The sequence below is a fragment of the Podarcis pityusensis genome (assembly GCF_964106645.2).
Source record: "Podarcis pityusensis genome assembly, chromosome: 14".
Classification (NCBI taxonomy): Eukaryota; Metazoa; Chordata; class Lepidosauria; order Squamata; family Lacertidae; genus Podarcis; species Podarcis pityusensis.
The window spans coordinates 7,525,089-7,546,717 of NC_138039.1; the positions used below are offsets into that span (position 1 = coordinate 7,525,089).

Genomic DNA, 21,629 nt, shown 5'->3' on the forward strand with positions numbered 1-21,629 from the left:
CTAACAGTAGAGCCGGTCCTACACAAATGTCCAAATGTGAATGCCAGAGTCAACCATATGTTGTTGGCCCTGGAAAAATAGTTATTGGGTGGAAAGTGAAACAAATTATCGAGTGTTTTCCTTCTCTGGAGTTGATTTACATCGAAATCCACTTCTTCTTTTTTGATTCAGCTATATAAAAGATTAGGTCGGCAAAGAGTTTTCAAGAACGATTTAGCAATTTAATTGTAAGAGCAAGAATTGAGCTCCCCTATAAACAGACGTCTCCAGAGGACCCTGGTAATTGAAGAAAAGTTTAAGGGATTGATGATGGTAAAATGAACTCGCGTGATCAGATTGATGGATGGGAGAAAAGAGAAGCTATCTAATTAAAGAGCTTTGCAGGCAGCTGGGACTGTGCTTTGCTCTGTTGGAATGTACATTGCGACCAGAACGCTCTCTTGGAATCAGTGCTGTTTGTGAATCTCTATCCTGTAAATCAACTGCAATTATATCAATTTCAGAAAATGAGTTGTTGTTTTTAATGATAAAGATGGATATGCTTAATAAAGAGCATCGTTTAGGCACACTTTGCTTTGGGCAAAATTCTGCAACCACAGGGCGAGATTTCCATGGCTTTACCATCACCTGGCAGAATCCATTTCACCCCCTACCCCTGCTACAAATCACCTTTAATACTCACGACAACCCTGTGAGGTAGGTTAGGCTGGAAAAAACACAGTTTCCCCTAAGGCAGGACCTTTTGCTTGCTCTGCGACTGAGGTATGGTTCTTCCCTTAATGGTAAGAACTGGAAAACGAAGAGTGAGGTATAAAACACAGTGGACACTCGGGTCGCGAATGTGATTTGTGCAGGATGCACATTCGCAACCAGCAGCGTTTGCAATCTGCAGTGGCACTTCTGCGCATGCGCGGTTGCGATTCGGTGCTTCTGCGCATGCGCAAAGCGCGATTTAGCGCTTCTGCGCATGCGTGACCGCCGGAACCTGGAAGTAACCCGTTCCGGTACTTCAGGGTTTCGGCAGTCCGTAACCTGAAAAAACGCAACCTGAAGCGTCTGTAACCTGAGGTATGACTGTATATGAATTGATATAGCAGGAATGTCAGACTAGGACCAGGGATACCTGAGTACAGAGCCCCCTACTCAGCTAAGAAGCTCACTGTGGGACCTTAGGCCAGTCGCTCTCTCTTAGCCTAACCTACCTCACAAGGTTGTTGTGGAGATAAACTGGAACCCTTCCCTCGGTGCACATTCACCAACAGTCTGCCAGTCCTTGACATCTATGCACCATACTGATTTGCACCCAGTATACCTGAAGGAGCGTCTCCACCCCCATTGTTCTGCCCGGACACTGAGGTCCGGCGCTGAGGGCCTTCTGGCGGTTCCCTCATTGCAAGAAGCGAAGTTACAGGGAACCAGGCAGAGGGCCTTCTCGGTGGTGGCACCCGCCCTGTGCAACACCCTCCCATCAGATGTCAAGGAAATAAACAACTCTCTGACTCTTAGAAGACATCTGAAGGCAGCCCTGTTTAGGGAAGTTTTTAATGTGTGACATTTTAGTGTATTTTTTGTCTTTGTTGGAAGCTGCCCAGAGTGGCTGGGGAAACCCAGCCAGATGGGTGGGGTACAAATAAATTATTATTATTATTATTATTATTATTATTATTATTATTATTATTGCCTTAAAGATTTGGGCAGAGACCGCACACTGAGTTCCACTTCTCCATCCTCCAGGACACAGAGTCAGCATGCAGCCACCAGAAGACCTCTGCCCCAGCTCACTTTCCAAGAGAACAGAAGTCTGTATCGTTTCCACCGTGTGTACGGATCTCGGTTGCCCATTTCCGTACGTGACTCATCTCCTGCCTCAAAATAGCTTCCCCTCTCCATTTTCATCACTCATTAGGCAGCATGTTAATAGCCAGGAAATAACGAGAGATCATTATCACATTAGCCAAGATCTGAGAGATGGCGGATCAGGGCGACAAACACAGAGGATCGGAGGAAAAGACACGTTTAATTTGAGAGGAAACGCACAAAATGCCACACACACACACATACCCTGCAAAAGGCAGCAGGAGGTAACTCGGATTAATGCACAGCCTAGAAGAAGAGTTTGTCGCCTTAAATTTGTTTTTAATGGAAGTGAGTGGGTTTGATTTATGGGGCTAGTGTCATACTGTACTGTAGCAAAGACCTAGCCATGCACAAAAAAGAGGGCAGAGTGAGGCCTGCATTACAAGTGTAATATTTAAGAGGCAGCTGAAAACAGCAAGGTGTATTGAAGCATTTTTAAAGACACACATTTATTATGGAATAAAGTTTGGCAAATAATAGTTCACTTTGTCAAATACATAAAGTGTTATCTTGAGTTGGAAGTCCCTCTCTATCTCTCTATCTGGAGTGCCAGCTTGGCCCTGTGACTGTGGGTGCCGTGGGCCCATCTATCTATCCATCTATAGCTCTATCATCTATCTCATCTATCTATCTATCTATCATCTATCTATCTATCTATCTATCTATCTATCTATCTATCTATATCTATCTATCATCTATCATCTATCTATCGTCTATCTCATTTCTCTCTTTCTCTCTCTCTCCATCATCTATCTATCATCTATCTATCTATCTATCTATCTATCTATCTATCTATCTATCATCTATCATCTATATCTCTATCATCTATCTCATCTATCTCATTTCTCTCTCTCTCTTATCTATGTATCTATTTATCTATCTATCTCTATCATCTGTCTCATCTATCTATCTATCTCATCTCATCTCATCTCATCTCATCTCATCTCATCTCATCTCATCTCTCTCTCATTTTTATCTATCTATCATCTATCTCTCTTATCTATCTATCTCTATCTATCATCTATCTATCTATCTATCTATCATCTATCTATCTATCTATCTATCTATCTATCTATCATCTATCTATCTATCTATCATCTATCTATCATCTATCTATCTACAGTGGTACCTCAGGTTACATACGCTTCAGGTTACAGACTCCATTAACCCAGAAATAGTGCTTCAGGTTAAGAACTTTGCTTCAGGATGAGAACAGAAATCGTGCTCTGACAGCGCGGCGGCAGTGGGAGGCCCCATTAGCTAAAGTGGTGCTTCAGGTTAAGAACAGTTTCAGGTTAAGTACGGACCTCCAGAACGAATTAAGTACTTAACCTGAGGTACCACTCTATCTATCTATCTATCATCTATCTATCTATCTATCTAACATCTATATCTCTATCATCTATCTCATCTCTCTATCGATCTATCTATCTCATCTCATCTCTCTCTCATCTATCTATCTATCTATCTATCTATCTATCTATCATCTATCTATCTATACCATCTATCATCTATCTACTTATCTATCTATCTAATCTCTATCATCTATCTCATCTATCTATCTATCATCTATCTATCTATCATCTATCTATCTATCTATCTATCTATCTATCTATCATCTTTCATCTCAGGATGGTGCTATCTCTCTTTCACATAAATTCAGGACAGAGAGAAGAAAGCCCTTCTTCAATCGACAAGAAGACAAAAATGATGGACTTTGCGGAACTGGTGAAGCTGAAGGGAAAAATCCGAAACCAGCACGATCAAGTATTCCATAAGGACTGGAGTAAATTTATACGATATTTGGAAGAACATTGTAAGCAATTAACATCACTAGCAGGGTTGTCTGAAGACTTGTAATGAGAGATTTTCACCCTTTTTATATTTATTTAAATTTTAAGGTATTTAGTAATGAGGATAAATAGAACTGGAAAATGTATAAAATGCTATGACATGAAAGTCAATTTTGAAAGCCAAGAGACAGGAGGGAGGGAAGTCGATAGGGTCTAGGGAGCCAGAGAGGTAAAGTGGATAATAATGATGTGATTATATATTGTTAAATTGAAAACCGTATATATATATATATATGAGAGAGAGAAAGCCCTTCTTCATAAGGTGCACAGTTAAACTATGGAATTCAAACTACACTTCTTAGGATTCCTTTTGGGGAAAAACAGAACTGATTGAAATGGTATGATACAGCATTAAATTTATAGTATAGAATCATAGAATTATAAAGTTGGAAGGGACCCTGAAGGTCATTTAGTCTAGGGCTGCCATATGTCTGGAATCTCCTGGACATAGCCAGATTCGTCTGTCAAAAATAGTGTCCGGGAGGAAGTTTCGAGAAAAGGTTAAAATGTCCAGGAAAACCCGGGCATATGGCAGCTCATATCAGAATCATAGAATCATAGAATCATAGAGTTGGAAGAGACCACAAGGGCCATCGAGTCCAACCCCCTGCCAAGCAGGAAACACCATCAGAGCACTCCTGACATATGGTTGTCAAGCCTCTGCTTAAAGACCTCCAAAGAAGGAGACTCCACCACACTCCTTGGCAGCAAATTCCACTGTCGAACAGCTCTTACTGTCAGGAAGATCTTCCTAATGTTTAGGTGGAATCTTCTTTCTTGTAGTTTGGATCCATTGCTCCGTGTCCGCTTCTCTGGAGCAGCAGAAAACAACCTTTCTCCCTCCTCTATGTGACATCCTTTTATATATTTGAACATGGCTATCATATCACCCCTTAACCTCCTCTTCTCCAGGCTAAACATGCCCAGCTCCCTTAGCCGTTCCTCATAAGGCATCGTTTCCAGAAGTGTTTGGTGAATTCCCCCCCCAAAAAAAAAGCTTTAAAATTTCTCTCTTTTTTGCAGATTTTGCAAAGAAAGCTCAACAACTTGAAATCCCAATTTGGTCCAACCCCCTACTATGCAAGAATCCCAACTAAAGAATTCCAGGCAGATGGCCACCCAACCTTTGCTTAAAATCCTCCAAGGAAGGAGAGTCTATCACCTCTTATGGGAGTCTGTTCCACTGTCAAATAACTTGTACTGTCAGAAATTTCTTCCCGATGCTTATTCAGAATCTCCTTTCTTGCAACTTGAAGCCATTGATCCTATCTTCCAGAGCAGGAGAAAACAAGTTTGCTTCATCCTCCATGTGACAGCCCTTTTGATATTTGAAAATGGCTATCCTATCACCTCTTTTCCAGGCAAAACATACACAGCTCCCTCAACCGTTCCTCATAAGGCTTAGTTTCCAGACCCTTGACCATCTTGGGTCACCCTCCCCTGCACACGTTCCAGCTTGTCAACATCCTTCTTAAATTGCGGTGCCCAGAATTGGACACCGTATTCCAGGCGTGGTCTGACCAAGGAAGACTAGAGTGGTAATATTACTTCCCTTGATCTCGACATGATATTTCTTTTGATGCAGCCTTAAAGAGCATTTTTACATGTAGTACTGACAAGCCAGGTGTTCCCCATCCTATATTTGTGCATCTGGTTCTTCCTGCCTAAGAGCAGGACCTTACATTTGTCCCTGTTGAAATTCATTTTCTTGGTATCAGCCCAGTTCTCCAATCTGTTATGGTCATCCTGAATCCCACTTCTGTCTTCTGAGGCATTAGCTACCCCAACCCAGTTCGGTGTCTCCAGCAAATTTGATGAGCAACCCCTCAACTTCTTCATCCAAGTCATTTATAAAGATGATGAACAACAAAGGGACCAGGATGTGCAGCTGGGTAGTTTGTTAAGGCTTCTCAGAGGTGTTAGAAGATGTTCCTCTCACAGAGCTACAGTTCCCAGAATTCCCTGGGGGGAGAGGATTGAATGTTAAGCCAATCTGGGAATTGTAGCCCTGAGAGGGGGAATGGGGGGGGGGGGTCTCGTAAGAGCTCTCAGCACCCTTAACAAACTACACTTCCTGGGATTCTCTTGGGGGAAGCCATGATTGTTTATAGCAGTATCATACTGCTTTAAATGCAGGGTGTGAATGTGGCCCAGGTAAACCCACAGCAACCTGAAATATATATTTAAAAAATAAAAAAAAGTCCAGTAGCACCTTAAAGGTAAAGGGACCCCTGACCATTAGGTCCAGTCATGGCCGACTCTGGGGTTGCGGTGCTCATCTCGCTTTATTGGCCGAGGGAGCAGGCGTACAGCTTCTGGGTCATGTGGCCAGCATGACTAAGCTGCTTCTGGCGAACCAGAGCAGCGCACGGAAATGCCGTTTACCTTCCCGCCAGAGTGGTACCTATTTATCTACTTGCCCTTTGACGTGGTTTCGAACTGCTAGGTTGGCAGGAGCAGGGACCGAGCAACGGGAGCTCACCCCGTCGTGGGGATTCGAACCGCCAACCTTCTGATTGGCAAGTCCTAGGCTCTGTGGTTTAACCCACAGCGCCACCCACGTCCCATTAGTAGCACCTTAGAGACCAACTAAGTTTGTTCTTGGTATGAGCTTTTGTGTGCATGCACACTTCTTCAGATACACTGAAACAGAAGTCACCAGACCTTTATATATAGTGAGAGGGATCTTGGGGAAAAATCTTTTTTCTTTTTCTGTTAATGATGAGGGATGATGGTAAGATTGTATAATTTAAATTGGTTAATGGGTTAAACATATTAAGCTTTAAATTGGGAGTGAGAGCTTGTGGAATCAAATTAATGAAAGGGGAATATAGTCGGGAGGGGGAGGAGGGAGTCCTAGAAAGAAGATAACGAAAGTAAGGCTCTAAATATATTCTATCTTTTCTTTTCTGTTATATTTCTATATTATTGGAAACTCTAATAAATATGATTTAAATATATATATATATATATATATATATATATATATATAGTGAGAGGGTGGGGAGGGGTATTACTCAGAAGGGTGATGGAAATGTGTGATTGGCTGATAGGTGTGATAAACCTGTTGACGACTGTTAACAATTGCAATTGGTCTTACAGGAAAAAGCAAGGGATGAGATGGCCAAGAATAGCTTAATCATGTATAATGAGATAAGAATCCAATGTCTCTCTTCAGACCAGGTCTCTCCATGGTTTTAAGTTTGGTAGTAAGTTATAGTTCAGCAACTTCTCTTTCCAGTCTATTTCTGAAATTCTTTTGTAATAAGACAACTACTTTGAAATCCTGCACAGAATGTCCTGGGAGATTGAAGTGTTCTCCTACTGGTTTCTCTGTCTTGTGATTCCTGATGTCAGATTTATGTCCATTTATCCTTTAGCGTAGGGTTTGGCCTATTTGTCCAATATAGAGAGCTGAAGGGCACTGCTGGCATTTGATAGCATACACAGTGTTAGAAGATGAGCAATTCTACCTGAATCTAGAACCACAGCAACCTACGCAGTTTTCCAACTCAGTACGAATGCCGGGTGAAGTAAACAGCAAAGGAAATGATTGCACCCGATGACTGTGTGGAGCTCATGAGGCTGCAGTTACCAGAAAAATGTGGCTCAAGATTCAGCTCACATTCGGAGATAATGAGCCTCCAAAGACTCAGAAGAAAAGCCGGGCTTACAATTAAGAATGGCTGAGTCCACCACTTTCTCATTTTTCCAGTCTCCACATTTCTGCATCATCTTGGAATGTTTTCCTTTTCAAGCCCCCATAAAAATCGGTTGGCCCAAGTGTGGATTTCCACCCCTAACGTTTGCATGCAATTTTCTCAAGTAAACTTTGGAACTCCCTTCCTATTGATACCAGGCAGGTGCCTTCACTGTACTCTTTTCAATGCCTGCTAAAAACCCAGATAGGCTGGTTTGTTTTTAAGTTTATTGCTGGTTTTCATTTTTTTCAAACGTTTTAAATACCGGTAGTTGTTTTAATTGTCCCCCCCCCCGCAATAATGTTTTGGTTTTATTCTTTTTTTGTAAACTACTTTGAGGTTTGTTTGTTTTTTACAATCAAGGGGCATATAAATTTTGAAATAAACAAACAAACACTTTTTACAAAGCAATTTTCCTTAATATAATGCATATTTTTATATATTATATTATATTATATTATATTATATTATATTATATTATATTATATTATATTATATTATAATGCTACTTTCACGAATGCATGCCTTTTGAATGAACGCTTTCCCCTAGAGCTTACTTGGAAGTAACCTATCTAACTGCGCATTACTCAGAGAAGACCCATTAAAGGAACCTAAGTCCGTCCTATTCATTCATTTCAGCGGGCCTGCTGTCTAACTTTGGATACGACTCTTGATCACAAATCCTTAGGTCTGCGCGAGAATGAAACATTGTAAGCTTTGAACGAAAGCTCCTCAACTCAGCAGATTGGATCCAATGGGGTTAGGTTAGTCACGGCTTAGTCTGTAGAGAACAATGGGACTGAAGAGGAACTCACTGGCACAGTCCTAACCATGTCTATTCAGAAGGAAGTATTATTAAATTAAGTGGGGCTTACTTCCAGGGAGGTGAGGTGAGGACTGTTGCCCAAATCTGGATCTAATCCAGTGTCTTGTTTCGTTGCAGCTATTTTTCATGTCACATAGCAAAACACCGTATATTTGTGGTGTTTACGGTATATTCGAGGGATGCAGGTGGCGCTGTGGTCTAAACCACTGAGCCTCTTGGGCTTGCCGATCGGAAGGTTGGCAGTTCGAATCCCCACGACGGGGTGAGCTCCCGTTGCTCTGTCCCAGCTCCTGCCAACCTAGCAGTTCGAAAGCACGCCAGTGCAAGTAGATAAATAGGTACTGCTGTGGCAGGAAGGTAAATGGCGTTTCCGTGCGCTCTGGCATTCGTCACGGTCCTCCGTGCACCAGTAGCAGTTTAGTCCTGCTGGCCACATGACCCAGAAAGCTGTCTGTGGACAAACGCTGGCTCCCTCAGTCTGAAAGCGAGATGAGTGCCGCAGCCCCATAGTCACCTTTGATTGGACTTAACTGTCCCGGGGTCCTTTACTGTTTTAAAAATTCATGATGGAATAACAACATCAGCAATCCAGAATATTGGGAGCCACTGAGGTGAGACCTTGCTTTCAACTTGCTCAGTCCTTGCTGTGTTAGTTTGTTCGTAGTGTGACATCTCCCTGGAATATTGTGCTATTGGAATGAAACTGGTGAGCATGTTCAGGGCGCCATTCTCAGTTCCAAGTTAGGGAACCAGCTCACTCTCTGCAGTCCTTTCCCACAGGACCAGGAGAGATACAAGAGATCACCAAAGCACAGCGTCTCCCCGGGCATTGCAAGACCGCCCCAGAGCACAGCATTGCAAATTTGTGATGAAACTGGCTAAGTAGCATTTTTTTGCATGCAGTTCTCCAGCTGAAGTTTCAATCGCTGCTTGATTGCCGCACTCATTTTCAAGAGGTGGAGGAGAGAAAGATGCAGCCTGGTATGTGAAGCAAAGGCTCTCATCTATTGCAATTTGCAAGTAAGATTGTATTTGCTAATAGTGCAGTCACCTCTCTGAGCACGGCTGCTTCTGTAACTCAAATTGCACCATCCGTGTAAAAGAGGAAGGTATCAGCTGGACTGGGGGAGCCCCAGTGTTTGCAGAAGTACCCAAAACATTGTTATTGGATTGTGGGGGGAACTCCACCCCCCTAAACGCTAGAAATTAATAAACTGTAGAATTTTGATTATTTGGGATGTGAAGGGAGAAATACAAGCTGCAGAGGAATTCCTGAGCTCACCTATGCAGAACAACCCGGCCAAGCTAGGGCCATTAAGAAACAATACAGAAGCAACAATGGCCCCATTGAGGGCCATTGACAATGTAAGATAGGTAACTGTCCTGCCCCCTTGCCCTGAGGTATGAACAGCGACTGGGGGTTTGGAAGGTTGCCAGGATAACTGAGCATCGGGTGACAGGAAAAGAGTTTTTTAGCAAGGTGTGCGGGGAAGAAGACTGAAGGGAAGAAAGATGGGGGCCATCTTGGGCAGGTTGGCTGCAGGCTGACTGGGAGAATTGCCTTGGGCTCCAGGACGGCACTGCTGTGGGGTACAAGCCCCTCTTGAAATGACCGGATGTTTCAGACAAGGGGTCAGCAAACTTTTTCAGCAGGGGGCTGGTCCACTGTCCCTCAGACCTTGTGGGGAGCCAGACTATATTTTCTGGGAAAAAAATGAATGAATTCCTATGCCCCACAAATAACCCAGCGATGCATTTTAAATAAAAGCACACATTCTACTCATGTAAAAACAAGCTGACTCCCGGACTGTCTGCAGGCCGGATTTAGAAGGCGATTGGGCTGAATCCGGCCCCCGGGCCTTAGTTTGCCTACCCATGTTTCAGACTGCGATTCTCATCAACCCCAGGCAGCATGGCCAATGGTCAGGGCCGGATTTGGGCCCTAAGCCACTGAAGATAATGGGGCCCTTTCTATGTCCAGCTGTCCTTTGTTAACAACTAATTGTCGTTTTTTGTGTTGAATATATGCTATATGGTAATTTATGGACCTAATAGGTGTATAAAACCATTTGCACAACCAGTCCATGCAGAATGTAGGCATCCTATATATAAAAGGAGCAAACCAGTGATATTTTAGGGAACAGGCTCGCAGACAGGGCCCATTACTTACATCATAGGAGCCTACACAACACAAAACGCTGTTGCTGTATGTAGGTTTTATTTTATTTGTTTTTTATCTTATATTTTGGAAATGTGCATCCAGTTTTTTTCCTTTAATTTTTTTGATGGCCCCCAAGAGAGTGGGGCCCTAAGCTATCGCTTGTTTAGCTTATACCTAAATCCAGCACTGCCAGTGGTAAAGAATGATGGGATTTGTAGGTCTCCAACATCTGACAGGAACCTCTGTCTACCTCTCGAATAGAGCATCTTTAAAAGGGAGAATCTTTTCACGTTGCAACACTGGAGGTCCACTTTTTAAATTTTTTTTAGCTTTATGGTTTACATGTGTTCATGCAGTAGCGCAGATTGAACCTATTACTTACTCCCCGAGCTACACAACCCCCTCCCCTTGTATAACTAAATCTGTTTAACTAATGGATTACTGGCTTCCATATTAGATTTCCAGGGCTTACGCATGACTAAGAAAGTAATCGCTAAATGAGAAGCTTAAAAAACAACAACAAACCAAAACAACAACAGCAACTCAAGCGATTAGAGCTATGGCTCAGGATGGATTAGTAAGGACTTCCTGCTTTCCATCCGCACCCCACCCCACCCCACCCCATCCCATTCCACTTCTCTTCCCAATTGCAGGAAATAGTTTAAATGGCTTTAAAGTGCTAGTAATGCAGGCAAGGAGGTGAATCAATACCATGGTTAAGGAGAATGATGCATTAGCTTTTAAGCATCACTTGAAAAACAACTACCCTTGGGTATATTAGAAGAAAACAAAACCCTTGCAACAAGGGCGTATTTTAACAATAAGATCTAGCATTTAGGATGGGGGCATAGGCCCCAGTATTGCAGGTGAGTGAGATCACAGTCACTAGCCAATCAACCCCCCTCCCATCCCCATTCAGCTACAGTGGTACCTTGGGTTAATAACTTAATTCATTCTGGAGGTCCGTTCTTAACCTGAAACTGTTCTTAACCTGAAGCACCAATTTAGCTAATGGGGCCTCCTGCTGCCACTGCACCACTGGAGCACAATTTCTGTTCTCATCCTGAAGCAAAGTTCTTAACCCAAGGTACTATTTCTGGGTTAGCGGAGTCTGTAACCTGAAGCATCTGCAACCTGAAGCATCTGTAACCTGAGGTACCACTGTACTTGCTTGTAGGAATGTTCTCTGCCCCTTGCTTCCAGAGCTTGTGCAGAAAACTAAAAAGTTACATTCAGAGGAAGCTGATTCACCATGGTGACTGGGCCACTGCAACACTACCCTCAGCCGGCCCCCACTTTGCTGCCTTCATTCTTACACCCCCTCCAGAGAGTTGCACTGGCTGCTACTTTCCTCCTCCTTGCTGTCGCTGTTGCCCGTGTAGAATTCAGCAGGGAGGAAGATGGGAGCAGAACTAGAATGAGTTGGCTATGCCTGTCTTTGGCTCTGGCGCCACCTGCTGTTGGCCTCCCAGCCTTCCTTCCCAGCAGTCTCTATAATCGCCACTGTGTACAATATGGCGCCTGTCTTCACCCTAAGTTGGCCGGTTTAATGGTCGATAAGGGCTCCCTTCCCTTTCATTTTCCGAGATGTGTCATGTCAAGGGCTGATTCTTAGGGGCGGGGCTCTCCTCTCCCTGTTAATCTCTGAGGGCTCTCGCTCAAAGTAACGATGCTCTGATCTTTGCTCTTCCCATTTCTCGGCTCCACTCAGCAAAGCGCAATCTTATTTCAAGTGGCGCTTATGCCAGGCTGGATTAGATCAATTACCACCTTCCCCTCAAAGAGAAGGAATCACCAGCGCGAGCCGCATATGAGACGCGTCTACCTGTGGCGTACAGATCTAAAGCCTCCTTTTTTCCTCGGAAAAGGGGGCCCCCCAGTCAGATGTATTACACCTCCATGGCTCCTAACCCGATTAGACGGATAGAGAAAAAGGAGGAGGAGGAGATGGGAGGCTCTCAATTTTAATCGCAAAGCAAAATGGTCTCACTGGAGAGATGAGCCCGTTAGATGTCCAGATAACAATGAACGGCGAGCGAGAGTGATGGCAGGGAGATGTAATGACTTGCTTAGGGGGTTAGCCTCTTGAACGCAGACTCTTCAATATGAACCGCTCTCCTCGGCCATGATTGATGGGCAGATTTGTTCCTGGGAGAGAGGGCAACGCCAAGGACACCCCTTCTGGCTTTTGCCTTCCTCCCAAAGAGCAGAAGCTTGCTTCCTCCTGCTTCCTAAAACAGATGTGCAGGAGCACAAGGCGAGCTCCATAGATGCAATGACAAAAGTTATTTTTCCTTCTTAAGATAGTTCCTTGCACTCAGATCCTATGTTCATTATCTCAGAAGCGAGCATTCTGATTTCAGGGACGAGGCTATACAGCACAGCATAAGGGAGCATAGTTTTAGATCCATTGATCTGGGATTAACTGTCTGATGTGTTCTGGATGAAACTGAACTGAAGGACCAGGTCTGAGGCTTGGGAGAGGGGCGGCTCTTGAATCTCTTTTAAAGCTAGGTGGCAGCAGTGGTTAGAAGCTCTAGGGATGGAAGAAATCCCCCAGTTTTGCCTTTTCCCCAACCTGGAATTTAGTTTTCCACATTTCCACACATGTGTGTGTGTGTTTTAAAAAAGGATCTCAGGAAAATTCATCAACATTGTAGTGTGACTTTTTCCCAATACACACATTTTTTTGTAGGCCTAATCTACATGTTTCCCCAAAGTAATTCTGCTTAATATAATGCATTTTTTTGCATATTATTTTCACAGATACAGGCACTTATACGCAGTGCCTTTTTTGGGGGGGTGTATTCAAGGGTACGCAGTACTGGCACCTTTTCTTCTAGAAGAAAAAAAGCACTGCTTATAGGCATGATTTATCCTGGCATATGCCTTCCTGTACATATTACTTCGCTTAGGAACTCCAATGAAAAATTCAGGGGAGGACACATTTTGAAGCACAAGGGTGGGCTTATCCACACCTACCTTTTACCTCATGCTCTCCAGGCATCGGTCTGCGCTTTAAAGCTCTGTGACTGAGTGCGCTCTCTCTCCCCCCCCCCACTCCTGAGCTTTCCCCGTGAAAAAGCTGCTCTTTAAAGCTGAAGCACAACAAATAGCAATTTGGGTTTTTCACAGACAGCCATTTGCTCCAATTCAGTAGTAAAGAGTGAGTTTTCATGGGGAGAGCTCTGGAGAGAGAGAGAGAGACAAAAGGTCTGACCCTGCTTTAAATTACAGTGTAGATAAGGCCCTTATAAAGGAGGAACACAAACTCCTCATTTTGGTGACCTTGTTTTCGACAACATTTCCAGAAAAGGCAATTTCCAGGCCCTTTGCTGACATCACAAAAGCCTCCAGGGAGCCAGCATGGTGTAGTGGTTAAGAGCAGGGGGACTTGTAATCTGGTGAGCCAGGTTCGCTTCCCCGCTCCTCCACATGCAGCTGCTGGGTGACCTTGGACTACTTACACTTCTTTGAAGTCTCTTAGCCTCACTCACCTCACAGAGTGTTTGTTGTGGGGGAGGAAGGGAAAGGAGATTGTTAGCTGCTTTGAGACTCCTTAAAGGGAGTGAAAGGCGGGATATCAAGTCCTCCTCCTCCTCCTCCTCCTCCTCCCTATTTTCCAAGGACAGTCCCAGATTTACAGACACCATCCTGGTTTCTGATTTGATCCTGGAATGTCCCGCTTTTCCTTAAAGGTAAAGGGACCCCTGACCATTAGGTCCAGTTGTGGCCGACTCTGGGGTTGCGGCGCTCATCTCGCTTTATTGGCCGAGGGAGCCGGCGTACAGCTTCTGGGTCATGTGGCCAGCATGACTAAGCTGCTTCTGGCGAACCAGAGCAGCACACGGAAACGCCGTTTACCTTCCCGCCGGAGCGGTACCTATTTATCTACTTGAACTTTGACGTGCTTTTCAAACTGCTAGGTTGGCAGGAGCAGAGACCGAGCAGCGGGAGCTCACCCCGTTGCGGGGATTCAAACTGCCGACCTTCTGATCGGCAAGTCCTAGGCTCTGTAGTTTTTTCTTAGGACGTCCCTATTTTCATTGGAGAAATGTTGGAAGGTATGGAGTTATGCGACCCCTGAGCCAAGGAGATAAGTAACTATAGAATTTTAAGAAGACATCTGAAGGCAGCCCTGTATAGGGAGTTTATTTTTAATGCTTAATGTTTTATTATGTTTTTGTATATATTGGAAGCTGCCCAGAGTGGCTGGGGCAACGCAGTCAGATGGGTGGGGTATGAATAATAAAATCATAATTATGGAATAATTTCATTGGAGAAATGTTGGAGGGTATGCCAATTTTGCAGCAATGACAAGAGGACCCTCCATTTCTGGGCAACAACTTTGTTGGACTAACAGATATATCAAAAGTCTGGGGTTTTTTGGGGGGGGGAGAGGTGCAGGTTGGGGTCTGCTATTGGTTGCAACTGTTCACTCCCTCCAACTCCTGGAGCCCTGGAAATGTTTAATCAAAAAACGGACACACAGTCTCTATTACTGCCAAGATGATTCAGGAGAGGTTATGGGGATCTGTTTTGTCAAACCATTTCTCATCCCGACTAATAGACTTTTATGGAGATTCTCTCTGGCACCCTTTGCCGTGGGAGGGAGGGAGGGAAGTGGGATGGAAGCCGAGAGGCAAGCCAGAACAAAGAGTTCATCGGTTCACAGATCCCATCAATAACAAGAGGATTTGCGGGGAAACGGGGTGGATCGCCACTTTGAGCGACTCATCTTTCAAGGGAAGGCCGGAGCCTTTCTCAGAAAACGGAATGGGGAAGAAGAGGGGATCGTCCTTCAGGAATCTCTAAATCAGGAGTGGGGAAGTTTTTAGGGGGCTGTGAGCCACATTCCCTCATGGGAAACCTCCCCCCGATCCTAATGCTAGAACTCACAGACATCCAATGTAGCTGACCATTGGATGTAAGGAAGTCCTTCTTCACGCAGCGTAAACTATGGAACTCCCAGCCACAGGATGCAGTGATAGCTACCAAATTGGATGGAATTTATTATTATTATTATTATTATTATTATTATTATTATTATTATTATACAGCCCTATACCTGGGAGTCTCAGGGTGGTTCACAGAATAAAATCAAGATATAAAACCACAAAATACCCAATAAAAATAAAAACAGCAACGCAACCCAATGGCAAAATATGCAAAATATGATCTGAAGCTCAACATCAAAAAAATGAAGATCATGGCCACTGGTCCCATCACCTCCTGGCAAATAGGGGAAGAAATGGAGGCAGTGAGAGATTTTAATTTCTTGGGCTCCATGATCACTGCAGATGGTGACAGCAGTCACGAAATTAAAAGACGCCTGCTTCTTGGGAGAAAAGCAATGACAAACCTAGACAGCATCTTAAAAAACAGAGACATCACCTTGCCAACAAAGGTCTGTATAGTTAAAGCTATGATTTTCCCAGTAGTGATGTATGGCAGTGAGAGCTGGACCATAAAGAAGGCTGATCGCCAAAGAATTGATGCTTTTGAATTATGGTGCTGGAGGAGACTCTTGAGAGTCCCATGGACTGCAAGAAGATCAAACGTATCCATTCTTAAGGAAATCAGCCCTGAGTGCTCACTGGAAGGACAGATCTTGAAGCTGAGGCTCCAAGACTTTGGCCACATGAGAAGAGAAGACTCCCTGGAAAAGACCCTGATGCTGGGAAAGATGGAGGGCACAAGGAGAAGGGGACGACAGAGGATGAGATGGTTGGACAGTGTTCTCGAAGCTACGAACATGAGTTTGACCAAACTGTGGGAAGCAGTGGAAGACAGGAGTGCCTGGTGTGCTCTGGTCCATGGGGTCACGAAGAGTCAGACACGACTAAACAACTAAACAACAACAAGCAAGTTAAGGAAGCCTGATGGATGTAGCCACTGCTGATAAGCAGTCCCACTGATTGCCACCTCATTTCACCCTCCTGAACACGATCATTTTCAGATTAGAGCACCCTGCGTAGCTATTCGTCCTCCTTCTTCCTCCTCCTCCTCTCCTTCTTTCTTTCCTTTCTTTTGGACGGCTCCGTATTCTCTCTCCTGCAGATGTTTGTTTTGCTTATAAATGTCACAACTCCTACTGTGCGATCTCAACTAAATAGTACAGTCAGCGAGTAAGAGGCAGGCAATTCATGCAGAGGAACCCTTGAGCTGCCATGGGAGAATATTTCACACACACACACACACACACACGGCCTGCAATAAAATGTTGCATCACACCATTGCCCGATAACAGGAGTGCTACTGTTCAGCGTGTCAGCCAACTCAGGATATTAGCTGAACAGGACTGAAGTATTCCATCACCCTATCATGGTTTCCCCATTTACTTTCCCAACATTTTCATGGCTGCTGAGCATGTTCGGTCTTTGTGAGGTGTGTTGCGAGGCGTGTGTGTTTGTCTCTGTGTTAGCGTCACGGACTGGCTGGATGCAGAGGAACGGTTGGAAGAACCGACTGGGGAACCATCAAGGGAAGAAGGCTCAGAGCCAGGGGAGGGGTGGTGGGACAACAATGAGTGGTCAGAGGGGATTTAGACGGCTGTGAGGAGGCAGGGACTTTCAGTCTCGCCAACTGATTTTCATGGAGGAAGACCGCCAGGAATGAACTGCTGTGGTCATTAGGCCAGACACTCAACCAAGGATTCAGCTATACAGCTGCAAATATAATGTTTTAAGTGCAGTATACAAATCTGTCACTAGATGGTGCTAGTGAACTAACGGCCAATTCCACATATATTTCAAAACGTTTTTTTAAAGCATTTTCACAGCGTTTTTTAAATATATGTGTAGACTCAGCCCAAGTCTGTGGAGATCATGTTTTTGTCAAAAAAGAGTTAACTCCGTCTTTTAACTCTGTGGTTATTGACTGCCACACTCCTGTGGGTGGGTTTTGTTTTGTTTTTTGTTTGGCAAGGGGAGGGGGCAGTTGTGTGAACATTTCTGCAGACATTTCCCTTCTGTTTCCATTGGGCTTGCTTTGGCACCAAGGCTCTCAGCCCTCACCATCTGAGTTTGCTATTGGAGGAATTGCAACACCTATAAACGCACAAACACAAACACACTCTCCTGGGATAACCTTATTGTAATAGATAGCAAGGAACACAGCGGTGCCTTGAGAATTTGCGAGAGGGATTGTGTATGGCATCCATAGCTGTCAACCGTCCCTTATTTGGTGGGAAACTCCCTTATCCCAGTGCCGTGTCCAGCTGCTGTCCCTTACTGATGATGTCCCTTAAATTTCCCAGGTTTCATGCTTGCCTGCCTCGGGAGGGAAGCAGCGGCTCAGGGTCCTCCGCTGCGAGAGAGCGAGAGAAAGTGCGTGCATGAGCTGCGCATCTCTGTCTCTCCCTTTCCCCCCTCAGGGGTGCATTGTGAGGAGACGGGTGGCAGTGGGCGGGCAGGCAGCCCCTCTCTTGCAAGACTTCTGCCGTGCTGCCAGGGGAAGCCGGAGGTGGCAGCGGCGGTGGCAGTGGCTGAGGAGGTGGCCTGAGGGAGGAGGAAGAGGAGGGGATGGGGAGGGATGCAGAAGGGCGGCGCCTCAGACGCTGCGGCGCCGCCGCAACCACCTCATGCCGGGCTCACGGGCGGCGTGGGTGAGAGTGTCTCTCTCTCTCCCCCCCTCTCGGGCGGGGAAGGGCCGATGGAACTCCTCGCGCCAGGACGACGGCAGCCCCGATGTGCTGCTTAGCATACCCTCCAACCAGTGCAGCTTCTGTATAAGCTAAGCCAAAATCCCTTATTTTGGCTGCTGATCCCTTATTTTCGAGGCTGCTGGTCCCTTATTTTCAAATCTGTAAGTTGACAGCCATGATGGCATCAGATGTGCCCACTGAACCACTTTGACTTGCAGAACTGGCAGTGGCACAGGTGCCACATAATATTCATTCCACACCTGAAGAAAATTGATAATAGTGTGGCAGCCCTTACACTTTGGAACTCCCTGCGTATTGACGCTCTTCGGCGGCCATTTTAAATGCTTGTTTTGGCAAGCCTCTCCAGACATGTAGCTATTGATGTGCTTCCATCTCTTTTTCTGTTAATCTTAATTGTTTTAGAATGTTTTTGGCTCTTTCGTATGGATAATTTCTTGCCAACGCTGCTCACTCTGTATATTTGAAGGAGCTTCAATAGATAACAGGACCCTGTTCTCCCAAATAATCACAATCATATCAAAAGAGGCTTGGCAATTAGGGACAAGAATCTGTATTTCAAAGGCGCCTGCTGAGAGCTGCCAAACAGCCTCCAGGAGAAAAACAACCCTCTTTCTCACAGCTCCGCGAAAACTTTATATCCTGATGACTGAAATTTTTGGGGGGACAGTTTCTTCAGCTCAGTGAAATGAGCAGAACCGTTTAGAGGAAAGAGTTGGCTTTTCAGAGTCCGGCCTCTCCAAGGACTTATCTGTCAAAGACTCTCTCAGGCTCAAAGAGGGAACATCTTGTTCCGAAATGCAGGCTGAAAAAGTCATTTGGAGAAGAAAGAAAAAAAGCAGAAATCAGGGAAATCTTCAAACCAGTTGAATTCTGAAAAAAAAACACAACTGCCAAATGTTGAGTACGTGCAAGATTTTCCTTTGGGCTAAAGAGGTATTTTCTCTAAGGATAGGGTAGAAAATTGATTTGGTTTGCATTTGAGAGGTGAGCCTACCTAGTTCACACTTTCTGAGACAATAGTTAACATATTCCAAGAAAAATGAATGTGCCAAATAAATAAACCAACAGTGCAAAGCCCAAACACAGCCATCTTTTGAAATCTGCACGTCACCAAATATTGCAACACAACACACACACACACAGAGTTGGGGCTGGTAAAGATCCCTGTCTGAAACCCTGGATAGCTGCTGCCAGTCCGTGTAGGAATTACTGAGCTAGATGGCAGGAAGCCAATGAGTGTGCACCGGGGGACGGGGGACCACAGTCTGACTTGGGAGAAGGGGACTAGTGATTTGTGGGGATCTGTACTAGCTTGTTGTCTTTGTCCATGGAGTTTTCTTGGCAGGGATACTGGAGTGGCTTGTCAGTTCCTGCTCCAGGTGAAGGCTGATCACCGAAGAATTGATGCTTTTTAATTATGCTGCTGGAGGAGACTCTTGAGAGTCCCATGGACTGCAAGAAGATCAAACCTCTCCATTTTGAAGGAAATCAGCCCTGAGTGCTCACTGGAAGGACAGATCCTGAAGCTCAGGCTCCAATACTTTGGCCACCTTATGAGAAGAGAAGACTCCCTGGAAAAGACCCTGATGTTGGGAAAGATGGAGGGCACAAGGAGAAGAGGACGAGATGGTTGGACATTGTTCTCGAAGCTACCAGCATGAGTTTGACTAAACTGCGGGAGGCAGTGGAAGACAGGAGTGCCTGGTGTGCTCTGGTCCATGGGGTCATGAAGAGTCGGACACGACTAAATGACTCAACAACAACAGTACTAGCTTGGAGGCAAGAGTCAGAGGCAGGGGAAACTTTAGGGTTGGAGCATAGGATGGCTAAAAAAAAAGGAGGAAGAGGCAAGTCAGGCAAGTGAAGGGCTAGGTGCTTCCCCTCCCTCACCAGCACCACTGTCTCCCAGAACCAGGAGGGGACTGAAAAGGGCAGAGCAGAGGCAGCTTCCACGCAGGCACAGTCTCTGGGTGTGTGCGTGCAGCCTGTCGGCAGAAGCTACATAAATTGGTGGAGGGGGAGATGGCTCCCTGTTGCTGCAACTGCTACATAGGGCATGGATTTGGGAATAGCTGCCTAGATACTAGATTGATGTGTGTGGGTGTTCAGGGCTGTAGGAACGACTGTGTCAGCTTTGACATTAAATAGTTTACTATGTGTTGTGTGCATTGCTTTGGCTGAGGAGCACCCTTGACGGGCCACAATGTAGGAATACCACAAAAATTAGCATCAGATCATTACTCCCCCTCCCAAATATATTTACAGTGGTACCTCTGGTTGTGAACAGGATCCGTTCCGGAGGCCCGTTCGCAACATGAAAATAGCGCAACCCGCAGCGGCGCGTCTGCGCACACACGGGTTGTGATTCGCTGCTTCTGCACATGCGCGTGATGTCATTTTGCGCGTCTGTGCATGCGTGAGTGGCGAAACCCGGAAGTAACCCTTTCAGGTACTTCTGGGACATAACCTGAAAGAACGTAACATGAAGCAGATGTAACATGAGGTTTGACTGTTTTGGGATTGGGAGCAAATTTTCCACCTGAAGAGCTCCAGGCAAAAACCCAGCTTTTATCCCAATTAGGGAGAACTTGAGCTGGTGGCTGTTGGAAACCCAGGTGGGATAATCGGGACATTAGCATGTTTCCCCTCCGGCTGTTTACTGCTGTGTAAGCAGTTTGGTCCCTACGTGGTGTAGGATGTCGGGGGGGGGGTGGTGTTTCTGGCATGACGGCATGCAATTAGGATGTCTTTTGGCTACCCGGGATGATCAAAGAACGCTTGATGTGAAAGGGAAAAGAGGGAAAAGTGAGTTGACGCTGCCCAGAATACCGAACGCTGTTTGAGTTTTCGTGCGGCAAGGCTGAAAAACAGAAACAAATTCGCTCTTCCCCACGGTGTTCTACATCATTTCCCGAAAGTGGCATCTTGTTCTCTTTCCTTTTACTTCATGTTTTCCGAGGAGAGACAGATGCAAGCATAAATATTACATCTGGATTTTTTAAAAGAAGAAATAACCGCTACAGGAATCCCCCAGCTAGTACGAAACAAGCACAGAAGCCAAAATCGGGAAAGACTGGGAGGAAAATAAACAGCGTTCAGAACATCCTACTTGTCGTCTTCCTTGGGGAGATTTGCACGTGCTGTTTTTATCGCTGGGAGAAAGAAGGAGGGACCAGAAGGACAGGTTGGGCTGGTGCCAGGGATTGGCATGGCCTGGTATAGGCTGTGTGCCCCTAGTGCAGAAACGGAACCCATTGACAAAAACTCCCTGGACCAAACGCAATTGGGTGAGTGAGAACAGTAATCCCCATTTGTGGCTCCCTCTACAGCAGTCTTCTGCACCCTGTGGCCCTCCAGATGTTTCTGGACTCCAACTCTGTGTTGGGCTACTGCCGGGGAGACAGGGGCATCAGGCAGGCCCCCAGCTGGCTCTGGATTATCCCCGGTCTCCCGTGGAACAGCATCAGTCAGTTAGCGACACGAGCCTCAGATACGCCTCAGATATGCACGCTCTGTCAGCAGAGTGTGTAAATCTCCACACAACAGATGAGGCGGACAGAGGCAG

General features: G+C 45.3%; 1 protein-coding gene across 1 annotated transcript in view; it reads right to left on the reverse strand.

The window, feature by feature from the left end:
• CACNA1H (calcium voltage-gated channel subunit alpha1 H) overlaps window positions 1–21,629 on the reverse strand; it is a 174,583-nt gene that overhangs the window by 83,670 nt on the left and 69,284 nt on the right. The window contains exon 9 of the mRNA XM_080980107.1: window positions 9,043–9,179. Within this exon, the coding sequence (XP_080836233.1) occupies window positions 9,043–9,179 (137 nt within the window). The remainder of the gene's footprint in view (window positions 1–9,042; window positions 9,180–21,629) is intronic.